This window comes from Salvelinus sp. IW2-2015, linkage group LG6.2 (assembly GCF_002910315.2).
Source record: "Salvelinus sp. IW2-2015 linkage group LG6.2, ASM291031v2, whole genome shotgun sequence".
NCBI classification, from domain to species: domain Eukaryota; kingdom Metazoa; phylum Chordata; class Actinopteri; order Salmoniformes; family Salmonidae; genus Salvelinus; species Salvelinus sp. IW2-2015.
The window spans coordinates 2044314-2068835 of record NC_036846.1 but is presented as its reverse complement, the minus strand read 5'-3'; the positions used below and the strand labels follow the sequence as shown (position 1 = coordinate 2068835).

At 47.1% G+C, this 24522-nt stretch overlaps 1 protein-coding gene across 2 annotated transcripts; it reads right to left on the bottom strand.

Moving 5' to 3' along the window:
* Positions 1–1036: 1036 nt before the first annotated feature.
* Positions 1037–24522, bottom strand: LOC111965659 (transmembrane 9 superfamily member 2). 2 transcript variants are annotated; one of them, XM_023989851.2, is made up of 18 exons: positions 24232–24522; positions 14630–14697; positions 14444–14537; positions 13063–13190; positions 12663–12792; positions 12262–12389; positions 11750–11861; positions 11531–11610; positions 10812–10917; positions 10610–10657; positions 10055–10187; positions 9753–9872; positions 9468–9525; positions 9116–9275; positions 8743–8894; positions 8470–8581; positions 8009–8180; positions 1037–1705 (listed from the first exon to the last, which is right to left on the bottom strand). In XM_023989851.2, exons 1-18 carry the CDS (start codon positions 24364–24366, stop codon positions 1638–1640), a joined length of 2004 nt encoding a protein of 667 aa, XP_023845619.1. In that variant the 5' UTR covers positions 24367–24522; the 3' UTR covers positions 1037–1637. The 2 variants fall into 2 exon arrangements, with proteins under 2 accessions (XP_023845619.1, XP_023845620.1); XM_023989852.2 differs by lacking the exon at positions 10610–10657.

The window sequence follows — 24522 nt, the reverse complement described above, 5'->3', positions numbered from 1 at the left end:
GTTGTAGTTACAGTAGTTCTTTTCAACATTGGTTCTTCTCTGTTCTGAGTGGAAGTCCTTCAGCAAGTGTAATCTGTATGCATGTTGAGAGGCTGAAGTGTTACGTATGAGTGAAATGGACTCGAGTGCTGAGAATCTCAGTTTTCAGCTATTTTGTTTAAAAGGTAGTTGACTCGGAGAGATAGTTGACAATAGACACTATTGTAAAAAGTACYGTGTGATATGTTTCCTGTTGAATATGTCATAGTGAAACTAAAGTAAATAACATGTTTTATATGCAGTCCTAGAGATGTGAGGATTTCTATTGTGCTTTTTTTATTGTTCATAATTTTCAACATGGTCCGAGGATGTGTTCATTTATAAAAATTAATAAAATGTGAGTTTGAACAACGCTGAACAGAACTCCTTCAATGCAATGTCAGTAAGAGTGATGCTTTTCCTTTAAAGAGGCAATCCGGCATTTGAAAAACAAAAAGGCAACCCAGTCACTTGTTTTGGTAAAGTGTTATATTCTTCAAGAATCAATGCCTGTATATCATTAATTTACATAAAAAAAAATGTATGTAGCAATCCCGGGTTGCCTCTTTAAAAAGGTGGGGAAATGTTCAAATGACGTCACCAAGTTCCATCTGAGAGTATACAGGAAGTGAAAATGCAGTAGCTCTTTCCAATGAATCAAATGTATTTATTATTTGTAAAAACATTATCACCTTAGGCGATGACTCCACTGCTAAAAAGAAAAAAAACGCAGTAGTTTTATACATATTAGTTACAGTAAGTTACCTAATAAGAAATACTGTAATGCATTTGCGTCAACTACCAACTTGCTTTCTCCTGTGCCATGTGAGATATTACAAACCCCCAAAAATGATATATATATATATATAATGTCGATGAGTCATAAGCGTGGGCTTACATTTCCACTGTTATAACAAATTAATCTACCACGTGCTTCATAACCACGGTTGCTATTTATTCTTATTTTCATAAACCAAAATATAGCCATAAAAATAAGAGAACAAATAGATTCTATCATGGCAAGGTCATTTATACAGTAAACTATAATACAGGCCATTAATGGTTAGGATTCTATAGCCCCCATCTTCACCTGTCCAAACAGATAAAACCAACAAACATTCCCCCCCCATTTTTTTTTTTAAAAGAACAGTTCCATATTAGGTCACATTTTTAAAGTATCAACATTTATATATTCTCATTACAGCAGAGTTGGTGAAAAACAAAACACGTAAATAGACGTTTGGGGTTCTGAGAATATAAAAGCAAAATAAAGTACGTATTTGAYTTACATTAGAAACGGAAAATAAAAGCATTTCGGCTCATCCTTCACCACCCACCCCTACGTAGTCGCCCGTTCAATTAGATATTTGGAACTAACCTGGAGGATCACGGTGCAAGTCAAATCAAGCGTCACTTAATCTTAAGCAGACGGTAAAAGCAAAAACAATGACAGCAACATATTAAGTTTCCGAGCTTAAACAAAGGAAGGCCCTCTTCAGGTCTTTTCTGAGATATGTGATGGTTTCAAGTCAGAGTGTATTCAAAGGGCTTCCTTTCCTCATAACGGTCCACTGTAAAAGCACTGCACTGGGAGAGCAGGGAGTCCGGGCCTCCTTCCTTTAGTCCACCTTGACCACACTGTAGATTTTATTTACAAACCAGAAGCAGGCAAAGAAGCCAATGGTACCTGAGAAGAAAGGACAGGGATGAATTTCTAGAGGGGAAAATTGTCTTTAGACACACATTACTGCTGTATACAAATTACACAGTGTACATTACACGCAACAWAATACATACATTGCACATTACCCWTGTCAGACGCATTGTACACGTCTCGTACAGACACTCATACATACTACATATTTGCACATTGCCCTMGCAAGAAAGGGTCACGTTAGGACACTGAACTTGAAAAAAACAAAAAACATTGAATTTGTAATCTTGCAAGAACCCACATCAGCCTATTGAAACGCCTGGGTAAGGCAGAGAGGTAAGGTGCGTGTGGCATTTGAACGGGATGCGGTTTCATCTACACAGGGATGATTTTAGCAGTGAGACGCAGGCCCCGTGGAGCACGGGGAGGAGGGGACCAGAAACGAATGAATAAAAACACAAAACTAATGAAAGAGGCTCAGGGCGTGGCACTTCAGGAGCATACGCTCCCAAAATAACCCTGGCGTCACATCTTATAGCCGCCCGGCTCGCTATCCCACTCAGCKCCACCAAATTTTCCTCCTTTAAAAGGCTGATCAATTCCGATTGAAAGAGGTGGCTGGRAAAAAAGAAGATGAAGCCACAAGTCTGCCAAGGCAGTAGGCACCAACCAGCAACCAGCATTCCGTTTGGCAGAAAGAAATCAAGAGATAGCTCAGTTTGTTTGAGCTCCTCTCTGGAGAGAAGCCAGTAGATAAAATGTTAATTGGGCAAAATCCCAGGAGATGAAGAATTCGTCAAACTCAAAGCCTGTATCTGACGGCTCAATGGGGGACGTACAAGAAACTCCCGGCTTTAGTTTTGATCAAAGTTGAGGAAGTGAAAAGGAAAGAAATAAGAAACGTCTTTTCTTAAAAAGGCAATTAGAAATAGGGCAGATTAGGATTATTCAGATGAAGATCCTGAGCGGCCGGGAGAATGAAGATCTTTTTATTGGATTTATTTTGGGTAGCGATGATCTTCTGCCAGCCCTTTCCAATACTGATTATCCCAGTCTTAAGATAGGGTCTGACACTGCTCCAGCAATACAGGCTACTTATTTGGCCTTAAAATGCCAAGTTTCTATGAGGATGTCATCATAAAACCACAGGCCAACTATGGGAAAAAACGAATGGCTTCAGTAGTAGTTTTGTATCGACTTTCCTTACATGGTGTCCTATGTCACATATGTGTGTGGGTGTGTAAGACAAGGCCAGAATGCGCCAAAGAGCGCTGTTACCATGTCAACCCTTTGTCCATTTCTAACTGTTCCACACCACAGTAAGGACAGAGGGAGGCAGCTCTGTTCATCACAGCATTGTTGTGTGTGGATACGAAGTAAACGCCCACATTGCTCTCAAGGTACACAGCTATATATTTTGAGTGCCAGCGCGGGGAAGTTGCCATAACAGCCGTAGTCAGGGATGCTGGTGCATCTAATAGAAGCCATGGCAACTGGTAAATTGGGCACTGCCCCACATCGATTTTCTAGGAGACGAAAGTCGCCATCTGTAAAACGAATACCTTTAGGATGGTTAACCACAGATCAAGTACTACAAGCAGCAATGCCTAATACGTCTGTTAATTTTTCCACATTTTGTTACAGCCTTATTCTTAAATTTATTAAATTGTTTCTCCCCCCCACCCCCTCCACAATCTACACAAAATACCCCATAATAACAAAGCAAAAACAGGGTTTTTAGAAAATGTTACAAATCTATAAAAAAAAATATGGAAATATCACATTTACATAAGTTGGATGGGCAGTGTCGCTGCACAGAAATTTTCAGGTCTCTCCAGAGATGTWAGATCGGGTTCAAGTCCGGGCTCTGGCTGGGCAACTCAAGGACATTCAGAGACATTCCAGATGGACAACCATCTCTGCAGCACTCCACCAAATCAGGCCTTTATGGTAGAGTGGCCAGACGGAAGCCACTCCTCGATAAAAGGCACATGGGTAGCCCGCTTGGAGTTTGCCAAAAAGGCACCTAAAGGACTCTCAGACCACGAGAAACAAGATTATCTGGTCTGATGAAACCAAGATTGGACTCTATGGCCTGAATGCCAAGCGTCACGTCTGGAGGAAACCTGGCACCATCCCTACGGTGAAGCATGGTGGTGGCAGCATCATGCTGTGGGGATGTTTTTCAGCGGCATGGACTGGGAGACTAGTCAGGATCAAGGGAAAGATGACCGGATTAAAGTACAGAGAGATCGTTRATGAAAACCTGCTTCAGAGCGCTCAGGACCTCAGACTGGGGCGAAGGTTCACATTCCAACAACCCYAAGCACACAGCCAAGACAATGCAGGAGTGGCKTCGGRACAAGTCACTGAATGTCCTTGAGTGTCCCAGCCAGAGCCCGGACTTGAACCTGATCTAACATCTCTGGAGAGACCTGAAAATAGCTGTGCAGCGACGCTCCCCATCCAACCTGACAAGAGTGAAATTCTGCAGAGAAGAATGGGAGAAACTCCCCAAATACAGATGTGCCAAGCTTGTAGCGTCATACCCAAGACGACGGGCTGTAATCACTGCCTAAGGTGCTTCAACAGAGTACTGAATAAAGGGTCTAATACCTACGTAAATTGGATTTGTTTTTTATTTTTAATACATTTACAAACATTTCTAAAAAACTGTTTTTGCTTTGTCATTATGGGGTAGTGTGTGTAGATTGATGAGGGGAAAAAGTCAAGGGAACTGAATACTTTTCGAATGCACTGTATAATGCATGAGCAGGAACATGGAGAGGTGGCCAGAGAGCAAGCTGAGTGCTGTTACGCCAACACTCCTCTGACCAGTTCTCCCCCCCCCCCCCAATACAGTTGAGTGAGAGGGGTTTACTGTGTAGAACAGTCAGTCTGGCAGTCAGTCTGGCCTTTCTAGACCTGACAGAGGGCAGCCTTGTCATGTCACTCCTCTTCAGCATATGAATGAGCTGCTCAGTGCCAGACTTGGCACAGGAACCAGGAAGAGGCAAAGTCACTAAATATAACCGATTCTAACACTGGTCTGTTTCTCTGCAGTATAATACCACATTTATACTACAAGCTAACTGCACACTATTCCTTTAACATTATGATCAAGCATAAAAATTGCCTTTATATAGTCTGTTTCAAGGATCCACTCCAGCATCAACAAAGACATCTTTAAGACGTTGCTGTAAATCGGAGACATCTGCAGTAAAAGTCTACATAGCACAGTGTAGCTGTACCATGGCCTCATTTCTATTACAGCATATTGGATGACTGTCATTCATATTCCATTCACCCAGCTCAATGTAACATGATAGATTTAGGCTACTACATGATACTCAATTTCCCTATACCCATCACAGAGGTTGCTACAACCTAGCCTATGAAAAGTTTACAATGTAGGTGCACAGGTCGAAAATTTTTTTTGTGATCAAGGATACCGTGCACACTATTGCCTGCATCTAGCTGATCTAGGGTGTAATCATTAGCCCAACAGTTGCAAACAAGCGTTTCTATTGCACAAATTCAGGTATGTTTATCCCCTTTTCATTCAGTTTGCTTCCATTTAATAAATGTTTAACAGAATCGACGGAATTAATACACCCCTGATCACAGTTCACTTTCATAGCAGCCACAACAAACAGCAATGATCCCTTTGATCGTTGTAAATCCTCTCGCATCTACGCGGCTCTCTCCTGTCACATTTCCAATCATTTGGACTTCAGTGCACAATGAAATTGTATTGGTCACATACACATATTTAGCAGATGTTATTGCGGTGTATTAAATGCTTGTGTTCCTAGCTCCAACAGTGCAGTAGTATTTAACAGTTCACAACAATACACACATCTAGAAGTAAAAKAATGGAATTAAGAAATATATAAATTGATACATACTAAAGTGGCCAGTGATTCCAAGTCTACGTATATAGGGCAGCAGCCTCTGAGGTGCAGGGTTAAGTAAACCGGGTGAAAGCCGGCTAGTGATGGCTATTTAACAGTCTGAAGGTCTTGAGATAAGCTGTTTTTCAGCCTCTCTCGGTCCCAGCTTTGATGCACCTGTACTGACCTCGCCTTCTGGATGATAGCGGGGTGAACAGGCCGTGACTAAGGTGATTGATGTCCTTGATGATCTTTTTGGCCTTCCTGTGACACTGGGTGCTGTAGGTGTCCTGGAGAGCAGGTAGTTTGCCCCCGGTGATGCTTTGGGCAGACCTCACCACCGTCTGGAGAGCCCTGCGGTTGCGGGCGGTGCAGTTGCCGTACCAGGCGGTGATACAGCCCGACAGGATGCTCTCAATTGTGCATCTGTAAAAGTYGGTGAGGGTTTTAGTGGATAGGGGGGTGCTCCCTCTGCTGTTTTCTGAAGTCCACAATCAGCTCCTTTGTTCTGTTGACTTTGAGCGAGAGGTTATTTTCCTGCCACCACTCTCCCAGGGCCCTCMCCTCCTCCCTGTAGGCKGTCTCGTCATTATTGGCAATCAGGCCTACTACTGTTGAGTTGTCTGCAAGCTTGATGATTAAGTTGGATGCTTGCGTGGCCACGCTGTCATGGGTGAAAAGGGAGTACAGGAGGGGGCTGAGCATGCACCCTTGTGGGGCCCCTGTGTTGAGGATCAGTGAAGTGGCGGTGTTGTTTCCTACCTTCACCACTTGGGGATGGCCCGTCAGAAAGTCCAGGACCCAGTTGCACAGGGCGAGGTTCAGACCCTGGACCCTGAGCTTAATGATGAGCTTGGAGGGTACTATGGTGTTGAACGCTGAGCTATAGTCAATGAACAGCATTCTTACATAGGTATTCCTCTCGTCCAGATGGGATAGGGCGGAATACAGTGCGATGGCATCGTCTGTGGATCTATTGGGGCCGGTAAGCAAATTGAAGTGGGTCTAGGGTGTCCGGTAAGGTAGAGTTGATATGAGCCTTGACTAGTCTCTCAAAGCACTTCATGATGACAGAAGTGAATGTTACATTTAGTTCCGTTACCTATGCTTTCTTGGGCACAGGAACAATGGTGGACACAACACATCAGCTGCCTGACCAGGCAAAAACAACAACAACAAAAAAAACGTCCAAACCTTCATATCATAACTGTTAGCCTCTACACACAGCCTACATCGTTTTCCCCATATTAGCCAATGTCATAGTCAACATAACTACTAGAGCAGTTACACCAAGGRGCCCCAGTGGCAATAAATTAATAAAACCAAAAGCTTACCTTGACTTGGAAGAGTTCCAGTGTTTGATAGCAATAGCCAGCTAGCTAACATAGATAGCATCCCTATTTGAGTAGGCTAAACTAGCTGCATTCATTAGCTAAGTAACTGGAGAAAAAATACAAATATAGCTAGCCCCTCCATTTAAGAAATTAATTTGTTAAACTGTCAACTAAATCACCACATGCTAGCTGTAGCTTATGCTTTCAGTACTAGATTCATTCTCTGTTCCTTTGATTGGGTGGACAACATGTCAGCTCATGCTGAAAGTTTAGTATAGTTCTCTAAAAAGGATCACTTTAATGTCTCACTATTTAAAATGTTTCTGAAATTCACTGAGGATGTTCCCTCCTTCTCCCTCTGAGGCTCCTCCACTGAGCTGAACTGCCAGTAAAACCAGAGGTGTGACACCTGTCACAAGGGGGGGGGGGGGGGGGGTTGAACCAACAAAAGTGTCGCAACACTAGTGCATTCCTAGGTTTATGCCGTCACTGGAACAGGATACGAGTTCCTGCATCCTAAGTAAATGTTTACAGGAATGGGCCGAGCTGTTCCTTCTGACATTAACCTACTGGGATTCTTCAGAAACGAACCAATTCCCATTCCCCATGCAGAAACGTAAGATCAATAAAGCTCATATTCAGTTTAGAGTAATTAACACGTTCAGCATATTTATACATTTGACCCTTTCTGTTATACACATGTTTTACAGTGTTCTGTTTGTGACGCCTCTAGATGCAGGTTGATGGTCASTAAACTTGGAGCTGGTTGTTGGATGGACTGTTCTCATCCGTTGATAGTGAATGATGCCAGACTGGAGGTACCGGGACAGAGAACACGCCGATTACTATCGAATTCTGTGAACACACAGATAGCTACTACAGAGGACCCGTCACTGTCATTCATAAAACTGCAAGCAGCAGCACTCTTGACACCGAAGTACTTGGCGTTGAAGGATGGGCAAGTTAATGCCTCTTAACCATAGTCCGTGAACAAACAATAGGACGGGTCTTTGCAAATTACACAAGGTAAATGTTTCATTGAGGTGACGCCAACCTGTTTTAGTATCCCAATCAAAACCTGGCTTGCGCAGTGTTCCCAGTTCACTCACCTGTGAAGAGGAAGAATATGAGCACCATGATAGAGGTGTAGCCGAAGTAGAGGATGGTGCTGGCGGCTCCTACGATCTGCAGCTTGGAGAAGAAGTAGTGGACGGCGTAGACGAACAGGTAGACCGCCGTGAAGCCGCTGGTCAGGAAGGCGCGCCACCACCAGTGATAGTCCTACAGGAAACAGGACGTAGGTTAGGCTACAGACAGTGACAGTCTGACTGTAAACAGTCGAATACATCATCATTACGTAAGTAGTAAGCCAGCAGTCGAAATTAAGTCATTGTGATGTCATTTCCACCCATTTCGCCCACTGGGAAGTCCCAGGAAACTCTACCCTGGAAAATGTTTGCAATGTTATTTCGTAGTACACCACAGTCCACATTTCAGTAACTTAACACCTAAACGTTTCAGTAGACCATTACTCTGAGAGAAAGACCCGTGAACAGTAGTTTCCTCTCACCTCTGCACACAAGTGGAAGTAGCACAGCAGGATGGTGGCCTCAGAGCAGGTGATGAGGAGGATGATGAAGACCAGGAAGAGGAAACCAAACATGTAGTACATCTGGTGAGACCTGGAACAGAAGATTACATTTATTTATTTTTAACTTTATGACATCAATCAGTCAAACAAGACTCCCAGCTAAGCAGGTGAGTTGCTTCAACCAGAAAGACACAGACAGATGGTCGTACAGATGACAGACACACAATTGTATTACTGTTTTTCCCCCCCTACCAGATGCTGTTGAGGATGAAGAAGAGCTGGATGAAGATGCAGCCGAAGGGCAGGATGCCCCCCATGACGATGCCGGGGACAGGCTTGGTGAAGAAGGACTGTTCTGGGATCTGTCTGGGGATCTGGTTGGTTCTCACTGGCTGCTCAATGGCCTGTAAAATGGAGCAAGACAGAGGTGTGATAACTCACCAAGACATGGAAAGTTGTACGAAATACAAAAAAAMCTAAAAAACTAAACAAGGGCTGGGTATTAACATGGACAAAATATCATGGTCCGTAGTAATAATCCATCTTAAAGTAGGACTGCTGATCTAGGATCCGTTTTGTAATTGAGATTACATGGACAGGGGAGGGGGTCTGATTTTGGACTCACAGGTTTCTTGAAGCCGAAGTAGGCGCCGACGAAGGTGAGGGGCACGGAGATGCCAAACCACAGAGCTAAGATAGCCACTAGCGTGCCGAAGGGGATGGCAGCCGACGATCCCTCCACCCACAGGATCAAGTTCATCAGGAAGAAGTCTGCAAATACAATCCTGGGGGGAAGCGAGAGAAAGAAAGGAGAGACGTGAAGCTTCTGTACACATCTCCCTGGTACGGAGGAGAGTGTGTCAAATGAATGCAGCTTTGGATGCTACAGTATGAGGCCGTCATTGTAAATAAGAATTTGTTCTTAACTGACTTGCCTAGTTACATTACATTTTTACAAATGAGAACAGCCGACCTACCCTGGACACAACAGTGCTGTCAACAGGACATTGGTCTTCCATTTCTCACCACCGAAAGCTGAGGACACAGGAAAATAAGGGTTCAAATGATAAGCAGGGCATACAGAATAGAGAGAATGTTCAGACAGAACAGAAATACATATCTAACTGAATGGTTGGATGGAATGTCATGGTCCTGAACTGACAATGATCTGGCTTTGCATTTATATCGTACCTTTCTAAACCTCAAATCTCAATTTGTTCATTCACGTGTGGTACGCTGATGTGTGTGTAAACGAGGCTTACTCTTGTAGAGGCGTGACGACACGTATCCTGCAGGGGTCCCGAGCAGAACCCACAGCACCACAGAACAGGTCATCAGAGCCCCTCGGTTAGCTGGAGACAGGAACCCCAAGCAGGCCAGGACTAGAGGAGACAAACCTACATCACTACACAGAATACTCATACTACAGTTATACAAACACTATTACTCAAGTAAAATAAGAGACGGTAATGACTATTACACTAAAGAAAAACTATTCTGAAGACGCTGTAATGCATTGCGAGTTTACATTGCTTATTAAAGTATCTGAGGAAGAGTTACTTACAGAGGGTGATGAAGGTCATGATGAAGATCTGGGTTCCCTGGCCGAGGAACACAGAAAGCAGCATGCCCTTCCTTGGAGGCCGGAACACATCCCCGTGCACCTGCTTCCACCCAGACTCCTCCTGGGCATCCTCCTATTGGGTTAGAGTGAATCACAACCAATCAGAACCAAGAGAACGGTCAAAGTTATGCACATATAAATTGCTTTGTTACGGATCAGCCAAATCACCAAGAGTGAGTCATTAGCCTATCTTCCAGCTTGTCTAACACATGCCAGTGCAGCAAAAAACACATCAAGACACATGACGTTACCACATTAGCCAATGGCTGTAAAATATGGTGTAGACATGAACTCTCAGCTTAGCCGAAAAGCAGACAAACATTGATGGAATCTTTTTTTGTTTTTTTACTCAAATGACTTGGCGGCTGTAAAATGATGGCCTGCACTACACCACATTTTAAAAAGGTTGAAGTTTTATGACGCCTCAAGAGACMGCTCCCAGAAATCACAACACCAATCCCCAGTTTGTGCTCAAATGGCTTTCGATAAGCTTACATAGGATATGGATTTTCCTTGTGGTGATGGAACCTTTATCAAGTCTCCCTGTGAATGTGAAATGTTACAAGGGTTTCATTCTTGTGGGTCGGTAAGAAACAGAACACACATTMACTTTTGGCAGACAAATCCTCTGCTATGTCCGACTCACCCATTCACTCTTGATGGATTCATTTGTGTACAATAGAATAATCTGGTTTACCTGGTCCACCTGGTTATACCTGGCGATGTCCTTGTGCAGAGTCCTCAGCATTATCATAGCCACCATGCCAGACAGGAAGAGCACGATGACCAGAGAGTTCATAATGCTGGAAAGAACACAAGTCATACACCATTAACATGACTAACAGCAGTAGATGAGCACCATATTCTAATCTACTGTATAACAGCACTGGAATGGGAATATTTAACATGACTAAAGTTCCTATCACATTTAGAGCGATCAACACAATGTTTAGCATATTTGGAGTTTCTGTTAGACACGAGTTCCAGTGTTCTGTTTGTGACATTTAAGATGTGGGTTGATGGTCAMTAAACTTGATGCTGTATGTTATGGATTAAACTGATATCTATTGATAGTGATTGACGTCAGACTGGAGGTACAAGGACAGAGGACTTACTGATTATTATTGTATTTTGTGAAACACTGATATATTAGCAGCAAACAAAGTCACTACCTTTTGTTTTGACTTCCTACAAGCTTCTCGGGCTGGTGTTTACAGAACATGTGTCTGCCTATTAGGATATAAGGGCTTTCTCAGGGAAGTCCTGTTACACATTTTCTCTACTGTAAGATTTGGCCGGGGTAGGCCGTCATTGTAAATAAAAATGTGTTCTTAACTGACTTGCCTAATTAAAAATAATAATAATAATAATAATAAAAAGTATCTTATGAGGGCTGTCTTGAGAGACCTAACAGACCTGAACCACTGGATGTTGGTGTGAGGCATTGAGACCAAAATGTAATCCCATCTGGAGGCCCACTTGATGTCATTGTTTTCCTGTGAATGAAGAAAGTATTATTCGTAAAAGAGAATACTTCATGAACTATGCTGAGGACCACACAAATTCAAAAATGGTGTACTTACATGTGCAAAACAAATCAATTTTGTGGTTAATCGTTCTATTGGTCTAACATACCTCGAAGGTGACAGAGTAGGTGTATGTGATCTTCAAGTCACTGTCAAACTCTACAGGAACCTCCATAGGAAGGCCTTCACATGTCGGTTTTTCAGCATCAGCATTTTTGATACTGTCAATCAAACAAATATAAAAATCCACTTATATCTGGGCAAGCGGAAGAATTAAGTACTGCCGCTTATATTTGAATTAAATTCAGAGCATGTCGGTGTGTGTTTGAGGCCGTAGGTTGGAATTCTCCTGAAGAATCTGATATTCTCGTCCGTTTGCCCTACTTTGACACTAGAAAAAAAAAAGTAGGTGTTCCGGCCTCCTCTTGTGAAATGTGGAAATGACACTGATCAACAATCAAATCAAACAAACGTGTGGCAAACAGTTTTAAAATGAATATAGGACAGTGCATATTCATAAACACCCAAGGAAGCGTCGGAGACAATAAGTTCAAGAGCTGCTATTGAAAAATGAATACATCTGCTTACACACACACCTGATTTCCTTTCTGAAGTTCTTACCTCTTGGGCTCCAGTGTGGCAGCCACCAGACGAGCTCCTCTCCACCCCTCCCCCTCCCCATTGTGGTAGGTGATTTTGATGGCCACATGGTTGAAGACGTAAAACGTATTCTTCTTGTTGAACTCCGACTGAAAGTGATAAAGATGCCAGTCAATTACCGCCAGATTCCATAGTGCATACTTATACTAAACACAACCACGTACAAAACAGGTTATCATTAGAGCTATTCAAAAAACAGCATGTCTCAGTCAAGGTCTAAACGTATGATGGTGTTATTATATTACTATAACACAACACAGCCTGGCTTGAACTACAATTGCCATAGCTTCAAATATCTGGCGTTATCAGATTGATATTGGGCAACCATCCTGTATGTGAGACAACGTAACAGTATGGCTCACATTGATGACACAGGCATCTTTAGCCCGGCCATCGGCAGTGACGAGGCAGCCAATGGGGAATCCAGGATTGCAGTATTTCTGGCTGTCTTCCACATCATAGCACCAGGTGACTGGCATGTTGTCAACAATCCTGAACACACACACATTTTGTTAAATCCAATTAAAATACTCTAAATACACTGGGGGGGGGGGAATCACTTGCAGGGTTTTTAGTTTAAACAAATCTGTCTCCTGTTCATCCATCTGTCTAACCAAAGGCTGTGCAAAAACACAGTGTTAACCCGTTGTATAGGATTAGTGTCATGCTAAGAGGCTCTACTATGCTTGCGGGGTAAGTGGAACGGTTTCTGAAAAATTATGTACAATTATCTCAACCTATTCATGAGAAAGATTAGCTCACCAATGGTGCTGGTAGTTCAACTGCATTCCTCTCTTGAGGAAGTCCAGCATGTTCYTATCCTCAGGTTTGCCCTTCACATAGGCTTTGGTGCACAATTCCTGGCATTTCACATCTTTTTTGAATGAGAACTGAGGGAAAATGGAGGAGAGAATTTTTTTTTACTTTATAAGAACTACTGGGTATAACAGGAAGAAGAGGGCAGACAAGATAGCGTGATTAACCGGTCTTTCCAGGAGTGATTTAGCAACACAAAACAATGCAATCCAATACCTGAAAGCTGAGCCCAGAGGACCTTTAGGGTAATTAAAGCCCAGTGGTAGATCAGACTATGAATGAAACCTGCAAGGAAGAGTCGCTGTTTGCAGATGGACCTGCAAACTGCATTGTTAGGGGATCTGAAAAACCACAAATCAATGATGGGAAATATCATTATACTCTTAGGTAAATTGTTTATTTTTAGTGCACTATCAGTAGAAATGTTACAAATAGGGAGGTTCAAGGTCCTCCTATGACATCGCTGTCAAAGTATTATACCATTTTGCCATTTCCTTTTGCAATACATCCTTCGTATTGTAGAAGGAAATAGCAAAATTGTATAATACTGGGAAAGATGGGTTAATCTGTGGACATCGGCACAATGGAGATAAGATTAGAATGAAATGGTTGATTGGCTGCCTGTGGGTGGTATTACAGCAATTGCAGAAAGAGGAAATTAGGAATATATGTGTAGCCTAATTAATTAACTACACGTACCATACATGTRAGCGAAAATAGCTCCAAGTAGCAGTATTGCTGTAAGTATTATTTTAACCACATTTTCTCCCCATTGCTGCAACTCCCCTACGGACTCGGGAGAGGCGAAGGTCGAGAGCCATGCGTCCTCCGAAACACAACCCTGCCAAGTCGCACTGCTTCTTGACACACTGCTCGATTAACCCGGAAGCCAGCCGCACCAATGTGACAGAGGAAACGCCGTCCAGCTGGCGACCGAAATCAGCTTGCAGGCACCCGGCCCTCCATGAGGAGCTGCCAGAGCGCGATGGGAAATTAAATCCCGGCCGGCTAAACCCTCCCCTAACCCGGACGACGCTGGGGCAATAGTGCACCGCCTCATGCGTCTCCCAGTCACGGCCGGCTGTGACTGGGAGATCGAACCCAGGTCTGTAGTAGTCGGAATCGAACCCAGGTCTGTAGTGACGCCTCAAGCACAGCGATGCAGTGTTTTAGACCCGCTGCGCCACTCGGGAGGTGCTGTTAGTTGACTTCAATCAAGCAGGGATTAGAACTTATTCAAACAATTAATAGAACCCAAAATATTACTGCAATATTTAAAGGTGATCTACTACCCCCCCAAGGAAGATATATGATGATTGAGTTCCACCTTGTATGGTGACGTCTCAATTCTCTCGCCAAATAGCACCTGGCCCAGGTTCTCAGACGGTCGTCTCTCGTTAACATCTTTGCAGAAGTCAAAGCTGTGAAAAAAAGAGATAACAATGAATGCGCAATGATCCAACAAAAATAAGGTAAAGTAAAGACGTATGTGCCAGTCAGAGCAACTACTTACACATCATATTCATAGGGCAGAACTGATTCTACTGAGTCCAAGCGATTCACAAATAGCTGGATGAGAGTCTGTAAGGAAGGAGAGAGGGTCTGTATATAGGCATGCAACAGTACAATGACAAGGGAAGACATGGATAATTATTGGGTTGTCAGTATTGGTATTGTTCCTAGCCATTTCAATCTGTATCATTACACACACAGGGGCCTAACATTTCTACTTAAAGAAATTACAATATGTTTTCCAAACATTATTCTAGCTACAAACTCTGCTAGTTAGCTATAGAGTAACTTACTTACAACCAGGCACGGATTACCAATCTGAACAGACTTGTTCGTCAACCTTATGAAAAGATAAGCATTGCATGACTCATGTTTTTCTAGCTAGCTAGCCAGCCACTGAGCAGCCAGCCGTGGGGCATAAGCTGCTAGCTAACGAGTTAATGATCTTGGCAAACTAAAAATCAAGTCTAGTTCTCTAACTAGTGAACAATAATTGGGACATAGTCAAATATCATATAGCCCACTTCAAATAATGAAATCAAAGTATTGTAATGACCTGACTAGATCATAAATGAACAATTGTCCAGACAGAGGCTTGAGTTTGCGAATTGACGGTTTATTAAACCAACTTTACACAGGCTACTGTTTGGGCCGTAGCACACGCCAAATAGATGACAGATAACCCACAAGCCAATCGTGACCTTCTCTTGTGAAGCCCAGACGTAAGAGAGAGAGAACAAAGGCTGAACCTGGTCTTAACTTCCAATGCTCCACCCCCCTGCCCAACCCCCCTCCACGCCACTCCGCCAACCACCAGGCATGCCCGGCATCAGAACATTCCAGGCATTCCCGTGATTGGCAGATAGCAGTTTGATTGACATGTCGGACCCCGCGAACACCGGGTACTGGTCAGTACAACACAACCACCTCCTAGCCTAACACATAACACACAGCTGTCTGTGCGGGTCGCTACACAGCCCCCCACCACAAAGTCCCTCGTCCCAAGGGAACAACAAAGTCTCTGAAGCGACCCGGAGGTCTCCTTTGCCTGCGTGGCCGTGATGGTCGCAGAGTGCCCCTCTGGAACCAGGGGATGAAGGCAGGGATATGGGGGACAAGGAAGCGGGAACGGGTAATACAGTCCGTGGCTCTGGGGAACCACGCGGTGACACAGGGGGGGAGACAGGGGGAGTGGGCTGTCTGGAGCCTTGTCTGCGGCACCTGAGGGTGGGTGCCTGGGAATGTCATTGCCAGAGAGGGGAATTGTGGGGGTTCCTGGGGTTTGGGGAGAAGAGGCCCCTCTGTATGGGGCTAACCTGTCCCGGTGCAGTGCCACCTTTCTCCCCCTGGGAGGAAGCTGCACCCGGTACACAACCTCCCCTACCCTCTCCGGACACTGCAGGGTCCCACCCAGTGACTGTCCAACTTGGGGCATCTGCCTTTTTCCTTAGGGGGCTGTAGACCCAGACCAGCTCCCAGCCACAAAGTGCCTTCCCGGGTTGTGCACGTCATAGTTCCTTTCTGCTCACACCTGCATTCACCAGCTGCTCTCTGGCGAAGGTGTGGGCTGTCTCCAGGCGGTCCTGGAGTTCCGCGGCCATACTCCGGCCCCGGAGGAACATGAGGGCTATCCAGGGGCCGACAAACGCCATCTCCGCAGGGTGCGGATCTCTCTCCCCAGCATGAGGAGGGCAGGCGTGCAGGAGGTGGAGTCTTGAACAGCGGAGCGGCATGCCATGAGGACCATAGGCAGGTGCTTGTCCCAGTCACGCTGGTGTTGGAAGAGACGATGGCCAGCTGCTGTCCAAGCGTTTTGTTGAAGCGCTCCACAAGGCCATCACTTTGAGGATGGAGAGGAGTAGTGCGGGTCTTGTGCATACCCAGCCCTCCCCACATGTGGCGACACCACGGGACTCAAAGTTTCTGCCTTGGTCGCTGGTGGATGGACTCTGCAGCTCCAAACCTGCTGAACATCCCCGCTGTCAGGGCGTCGACGATGGTCTCTGCCTCCTGGTCGAGGCAGAGCATAGGCCTCGGGCCATTTTGTGAATTAGTCCATGGCCGTGAGCACCCAGCGGTTTCCACTGTCTGTGGTGGGGAACGGCCCAACTACATCCACTCCCACTATCTCCATGGGAGCCCCCACTGGGAACTGTTGGAGCTGAGCATGAGAGCGGCCTGGGGGGCCCTTTCTCGCTGTGCAGTTGTCACAGCGGCGACAAAAGTCCTCCACATCCCTCTTGTGCTGCCCCCAGTAGAAGCCCTGACGGAGACGGCGCAGTGTTTTTGTGACCCCAAAGTGTCCAGTCCCCCCCCCCCATGAGTACTCTGGAGCACAGCCTCCCGCAATGCTTTTGGACCACCACCTGCACCTCTCCCGTAGCTGACTCCTTCCATGCCCGCTGTAGCACGCCATCAGCCAGCCGCAGTCTCTCAACTTCGACCACAACCCTTTGGTCGCGAGTGAGAGCGCTGTCACCTCTTCCATGGTGGCCTCACCTGCGCTCTACCCACTGTAGCATGGCTGTAGGTCTGTGTCCCGTCCCTGCTGCTGCCGCCATTCAGCCAGTCGACAGTCTGCAGCTCACAGCAGACAGGCCCGCTCGCCGCACAACTGTGGCACAGACACCCTCCTCTGCCCGCAGCTCTCTCTCCCGTCCCTCTCTCCGTTCACAGTGGCGGCAGCACCGTCTGCAGTACAGGGCCGACGGGAATGGCGTCGGCGTTGAGTGGCGTGCCCCTGCCCTGTGCACCACCGTGAAGTCATACGGCTGAAGCTCCTCCAACCAGCGTGCCACCTGCCCCTCTGGCTCTCTGAAAGACATGAGCCACTGAGAGCAGAGTGGTCAGTCCTTACAGTAAAGGCAGACCACCCAGGTAGTACTTGAAGTGTTGACGGAAGCCACAACAGCCAAGAGCTCCCGCCGGGTGACACAGTAGCGGCGCTCATGTTTGTCAAATGTTTTGCTGAAGTACGCCACCACTCTTCTCCCCTCTGGCCCCACCTGGGCCAGCACCCCACCCATGCCCACATTGCTCGCGTCTGTGTCCAGGATAAAGGGCAAGGTGAGGTCAGGGGGGGCGAGCACGGGGGCCTCGATCAGTGCACGTTTGAGGGTGTGAACGCCTCCTCACACTCCACTGTCCAAGTGAAAGCCTTGTCCTTCGGCAGCAGGCGGTTCAGTGGAGCAGCAACGCTTGAGAAGCCCCGTACAAACCTCCTGTAGTACGAGGCCAGGCCCAGGAAGCTCTTCAGCTGGACGCTGTCGGGTGGGGTGGGCCAGTCTCTGACAGCCCCTACCTTGTCCCCCATGGTGCTGATCCCCTCCTTCCCACTCGGTGGCCCAAGAAGGACACCTCTCTCATGAAAGAGAGCCCCTCATGAAGTGGCACTTCTCGGGGTGGAGCTTCAGACTGCGGCAGCCACCCTCTCCAGCACACGCCGTAGCGCCCCCAGGGCTGACGTGGAAGGAGCTGCCATGGGCCAGGATGTCATCGAGGTATACCAGACACTGCTGTCGGGGGATGCCATCCAGCACCCTGTCCATCAACGCTCAAAAGTAGCTGGAGCGTTGCACAGGCCAAAGCACAGGACCTTGAACTGCCATGTGCCTCTGTTAGTGGAGAATGCAGTTTTGGGCCTGGCCTCTGGGGAGAGGGGCACTGCCAGTACCCACTGCGAGGTCTAGTGAGGAGAACAGGAGGACCCCCTAACCAGGTCCAGCGACTCATCGATACGTGGTATGGGGTATGAGTCCTTCCTGGTTACCTCATTCAGCCGCCTGTAGTCCGCACAGAACCTCAGCTTGCCCTTCCTTCGGAACCATGACGACTGGCGCCGCCCAGGGGCTGTCTGAGGGCTCAATGAAGTCTGCCCGCTGCATCTCCAACACAGCTTGTCTGGGCGCTCCTGGCGTGCCAGCGGGATACGGCGGGGACGCATCTTGATGGGTCGAGCATCACCTGTGTCGATCTCATGCTGCACCAGATGAGTCTGACCCACCTCTTCCTCACTCAACGCAAAGCTGTCTCTGAATTCAAACAGCAACTGCCACAACCGTTCCTGCTGCTCGGGGTCAAGACCAACACAGTTCCTCCCCATATCTCCCTCACTGCAGACAGTGTCCTCTCCTCCCCATCTGGGGTAGCTGGCTGGGGGGTGCGCCCGGGCTCACAGAGGGCTGTGTCATGGAGGTAGCTGGGGGAATGTAACACACCGCCGTAGGTGACAGGGGGACTGGGGAAAAGTCACACACAGCTGTGGGGGAGGGGCGCAGCCATGAGTCTCTGCTGCTTTAACTGTTGGAGTAAGGGTTTGTTGGGTTGAGTGAATGTGACATTAGGGGGGGCCATGGTGACTTCCGTCCCTCCCTGGAAGCTCAGTGTGCCCCTATTTAGGTCTAACTGGCAGCCTGTGCTCCTAAGAAGTCCAACCCCAGGATACAAGGGTCCTGCACAGCCGCCACCCACACAGGATGACGCACAGTCCTGCCCCCTACTGTCAGAGTCATTATTCCCTTCCCTTTCATGGGTGCCAGCTCACCTGTGACTGTGCGGAGCTGCACAGTTGTAGGCTCACACCTGAGTCCAACCTGGCACAATATCTGGCCTCACCAGGGTACTGTGGACCCAGTGTCCACCAGGGCGGAGCAGGGCACCCCCTCCACAGTGACAGGGACATGACAAAAGTCCCCAACACAGGTCGGCCCACCACAACAACAGGCTCCATCCGCTTGCCCTCGTCTGCTTCTGGGGGAAGTGGAGCCTTGCTTCCCCGTCGTGCCGGTGGGCTCCTCCTGAAGATGATGGTGGTTGGGATAGAAAGCCAGGGGTCCGCACTACCCGGTCTATGCGGACCCGAGCCGTTTCCCTGAGCTCTGGGGGACATGGGGCAATCTGGCGCAGATGGCCTGGCTGGCCACAACCCCAGCAGACCCTGGGACCAGGGCGTGTGTTTCGTGCCGCCTGTAGCGACACAGCACGAATGAGTTTTGTCATTTCGGCCACCAAGCAGGCTTTTCCGGCCCGGGCTGCTCTGCCCCCAGCTCGCACAGAGGGTGTGTCTCCCTGCACCCCCACCAAAGCCCCAGCTGAAGCCCCAGCCCACACCAGCTCCCTCTCAAAAGCCATCTCCAAGGCTGTCTGCAATGACTCAGGATGAGCCAGCTGGGTCTGTATGCGCAGCTCCGTAGAGAGAGAGCGCCTGTATGAACTGGTCCCGTGCTAGCTCGCTCTGCACGGAGGGGGGCATGTGAGCATATGCCCGCCGAGAGAGGCTCTCAATGTCATTAGCTAGCACCCGTAGAGGCTCTCCAGGCTGCCTGCGTCTATTACTCAGTTCGGAGCGCAGTAGCCCGGGCTGTACACACCTGTCCATAGCGCCTCAGTGCTCCACTAAAGCACCATAATCATGCCTGTCCTCGGGCTAATCAATATCAAACAGGCCAGAGCTTCATCCGTGAGGCAAAAGCCAACTGCAGTGCCCTTTCTTCATCCGACCACCCCCTAAAATGGAGCTAACAGTTCAAACTGAGCATGAAAAGCTTCCCAATCCGCCTTACCGGAATACTTCGGGGTCTTAACAGATACGGGACGCAGCCGGGAACTGGGCGCCGCCATGTTTGTTTACATCCTGAGCCCCAGATTCCTCGTCACGCCGCGTCGACGTCACCACTTCGGTCCGCCCACCAGAATCCGCGCGAAATACAGTCGACGAAGCACTCATGCCCGCTTCAGCCGCCATCGTCTAACGTCCTCCCTCAAGCGGCCTCTGCGCTCCGACGCCCTGGCGATCTCCTCAGACAGAACCCCCGACGTCCATTCACACGCACCTCCTTGGCCATAATAGTCCCTACCTCCACTTTCGGATTCCCTCGAAGCATTTTCAATCGCCGTTCTCACCTACGGTAGCTAGCCACATAAGTCAGCTAGCTAGCTGGCTAACTTGTATCAACGTTTTTTACTTCTGACACCAATGTAATGACCTGACTAGATCATAAATGAACAATTGTCCAGACAGAGGCTTGAGTTTGCGAATTGACGGTTTATACACAACTTTACACAGGCTACTGTTTGGGCCGTAGCACACGCCAAATAGATGACAGATAACCCACAAGCCAATCGTGACCTTCTCTTGTGAAGCCCAGATGTAAGAGAGAGAGAACAAAGGCTGAACCTGGTCTTAACTTCCAATGCTCCACCCCCCTGCCCAACCCCCTCCACGCCACTCCGCCAACCACCAGGATGCCCGGCATCAGAACATTCCAGGCATCCCGTGATTGGCAGATAGCAGGTTGATTGCCATGTCGGACCCCGCGAACACCGGGTACTGGTCAGTACAACACAACCACCTCCTAGCCTAACACATAACACACAGCTGTCTGTGCGGGTCGCTACAGTATATTGGTCGTGTACACAGATGTTATTGCAGGTGAAGTGAAACGCTTGTGTTGTTCCAACGGGGCAGTAATACCAATTCATAAAAACAACAAAATGTCAGAACGAGCAAGCGCAGGGACCGGAATATATATACAGTGGGAGAGAACAAGTATTTGATACACTGCCGATTTTGCAGGTTTTCCTACTTACAAAGCATGTAGAGGTCTGTAATTTTTCATAGTTACACTTCACTGTGAGAGACGGAATCTAAAACAAAAATCCAGAAAATCACAATGATTTTTAAGTAATTAATTTGCATTTATTGCATGACATAAGTATTTGATCACCTACCAACCAGTAAGAATTCCGGCTCTCACAGACCTGTTCGTTTTTCTTTAAGAAGCCCTCCTGTTCTCCACTCATTACCTGTATTAACTGCACCCGTTTGAACTCGTTACCTGTATAAAAAGACACCTGTCCACACACTCAATCAAACAGACTCCAACCGCTCCACAATGGCCAAGACCAGAGAGCTGTGTAAGGACATCAGGGATAAAATTGTAGACTGCACAAGGCTGGGATGGGCTACAGGACAATAGGCAAGCATCTTGGTGAGAAGACAACAACTGTTGGCGCAATTATTAGAAAATAGAAGAAGTTCAAGATGACGGTCAATCACCCTCAGTCTGGGGCTCCATGCAAGATCTCACCTCGTGGGGCATCAATGATCATGAGGAAGGTGAGGGATCAGCCCAGAACTACACGGCAGGACCTGGTCAATGACCTGAAGAGAACTGGGGCCACAGTCTCAAAGAAAACCATTAGTAACACACTACGCGCGTCATGGTTTAAATCCTGCAGCGCATGCAAGGTCCCCCTGCTCAAGCCAGCGCATGTCCAGGCCCGCTGAAGTTTGCCAATGACCATCTGGATGATCCAGAGGAGGAATGGGAGAAGGTCATGTTGTCTGATGGACAAAAATAGAGCTTTTTGATCTAAACTCCACTCGCCGTGTTTGGAGAAGAAGAAGGATGAGTACAACCCAAAGAACACCATCCCACCCGTGAAGCATGGAGGTGGAAACATCATTCTTTGGGGATGCTTTTCTGCAAAGGGGACAGGACGACTGCACCGTATTGAGGGGAGGATGGATGGGGCATGTATCGCGAGATCTTGGCCAACAACCTCCTTCCCTCAGTAAGAGCATTGAAGATGGGTCGTGGCTGGGTCTTCCAGCATGACAACGGCCCGAAACACACAGCCAGGGCAACTAAGGAGTGGCTCCGTAAGAACCATCTCAAGGTCCGGCAGTGGCCTAGTCAGTCTCCAGACCTGAACCCAATAGAAATATCTTTGAGGGGAGCTGAAAGTCCGTATTGCCCAGCGACAGCCCCACAACCTGAGGATCTGGAGAAGGTCTGTATGGAGGAGTGGGCCAAAAATCCCTGCTGCAGTGTGTGCAAACCTGGTCAAGAACTACAGGAAACGTATGATCTCTGTAATTGCAAACAAGGTTTCTGTACCAAATATTAAGTTCTGCTTTTCTGATGTATCAAATACTTATGTCATGCAAATTAATTACTAAAAATCATACAAATGTGATTTTCTGGATTTTTTTTTTTAGTATTCCGTCTCTCACAGTTGAAGTGTACCTATGAAAAAATTACAGACCTCTACATGCTTTGTAAGTAGGAAAACCTGCAAAATCGGCAGTGTTATCAAATACTTGTTGTCCGACTATAATATATTATATTATGGTGTGTGTGTGTTTGTTTGTGTGGGTGTGTGTGTGTGTGTGTGTACACATACCAGTACATACTGTGGTGTGTAAAGATATATGAATAGAAAAGGCGTGTACAAGCGAGTAGTTATATAGGATGAGCCATGACTAGAATACAGTATATACATATAAAGTGGTTAAACCGGCATGTAAAAACTATTAAAGTGACCAGTGTTATTACTATGTACATAGGGCAGCAGGGTAGAGTACCKGGTGTTAGCCGGCTATAAARGTGACTGAAGTTCAGGGCAGGCTACTGGGCAGAGGCCGGCTAGTGGTGACTGTCTGATGGCCTGGAGATTGAAGCTGTTTCTCAGTCTCTCTGTCCCAGCTTTGATGCAACTGTACTGTCTCCTAGATGGCAGCGGGATGAACAGGCCGTGGCTCGGGTGGCTGAGGTCCTTGATGATCTTCTTGACCTTCCTGTGACACTGGGTGCTGTAGATGTCCTAAAGGGCAGGCAGTGTGCCCCCGGTGATGTGTGACCGCACCACCCTCTGGAGAGCCCTGTAGTTGTGGGCGGTGCAATTGCCATGCCAGGCGGTGATACAGTCCAACAGGATGCCCTCAATGGTGCATCTGTAGAAGTTCATGAGGGTCTTAAGGGCCAAGCCATATTTCTTCAGCCTTCTGAGGTTGAAGAGGAGCTGTTGCACCTTCACCACGCTGTCTGTGTGAAGGGAACATTTCAGGTTGTAAGTGATGTGCACGCTGAGGAACTTGAGGCGTTTGACCCTCTCCATGGGGGCGTGCTCTCTTTGTGGATGGGGGCGTGCTCTCYTTGCTGTCTACTGTAGTCCACTATCAGCACCTTCATTTGGTTGATGTTTAGGGAGAGGTTATTTTCCTGGCACCACTCCAGTGGTGGCAATCAGGCCTAGCACTGTGTCATAAGCAAACTTGATGATCGAGTTGGCGACTTGCGTGGCCACGCAGTCATGGGTGCACAGGGAGTACGGAAGGGGGGTGAGCACGTACCCCCCCTTGTTACGTTAACGTTTTGATAGTTTAGCTTATGACCGGTAATAATAATAGCTGAGAACGCCACATCTGTGTGGCGATGCGTTTTGGCCGAGTGTACCTCCGACTAACTTACATCGAGACGGTAAACATGTCAATTATTTAATGCATACCTTGTTGTACCTAACTATGTTTGTCCTGTGCAAATGCGTTATTTTTTGGGCTGCTGCAATCCGTAGTATTTCCAACTCATCACCACTTAACTCCATTGTATCGTGGAGTTGAATTCTCAGCTAACGTTAGTTACAATAATAACTTACTCCTGGTGTCACTTGACTAGTTAGCATGTAGCTAACGTTAGCAACTAACTAACCACCTAGCTAGCTAGCCCAGTAGGAAGGAGATAAAGTACAAATGGAACATTTATAAACTTCAATCTGAAAACATTAATATTTCAAAGAAAACCACCATCCGTGTTAATTTACCTGACAATCATCACCTCCTTTATCGTCTTCACAAAAGCTCACTGGGGCTAAACCCGGAAGGTAGAATCCTGAACAAGTACTGAAGGCAACTAACGTGAACACAAGTACAAAATCCATGTCTATCCGCGTCTTCATTGTCCCGGTTTTGTTGCAAACTTAAATTCACCTGATGTGTAGTTTCGTTTTTAATTCTGCAAGGAGAAGTGACGTTAGCTAGCCAACTTGTCAGCCACTACGAAGACGGCCAGTTGAGTTTAGATAGCTAGCTAGTTAGCGTCCAACACGTCGTTT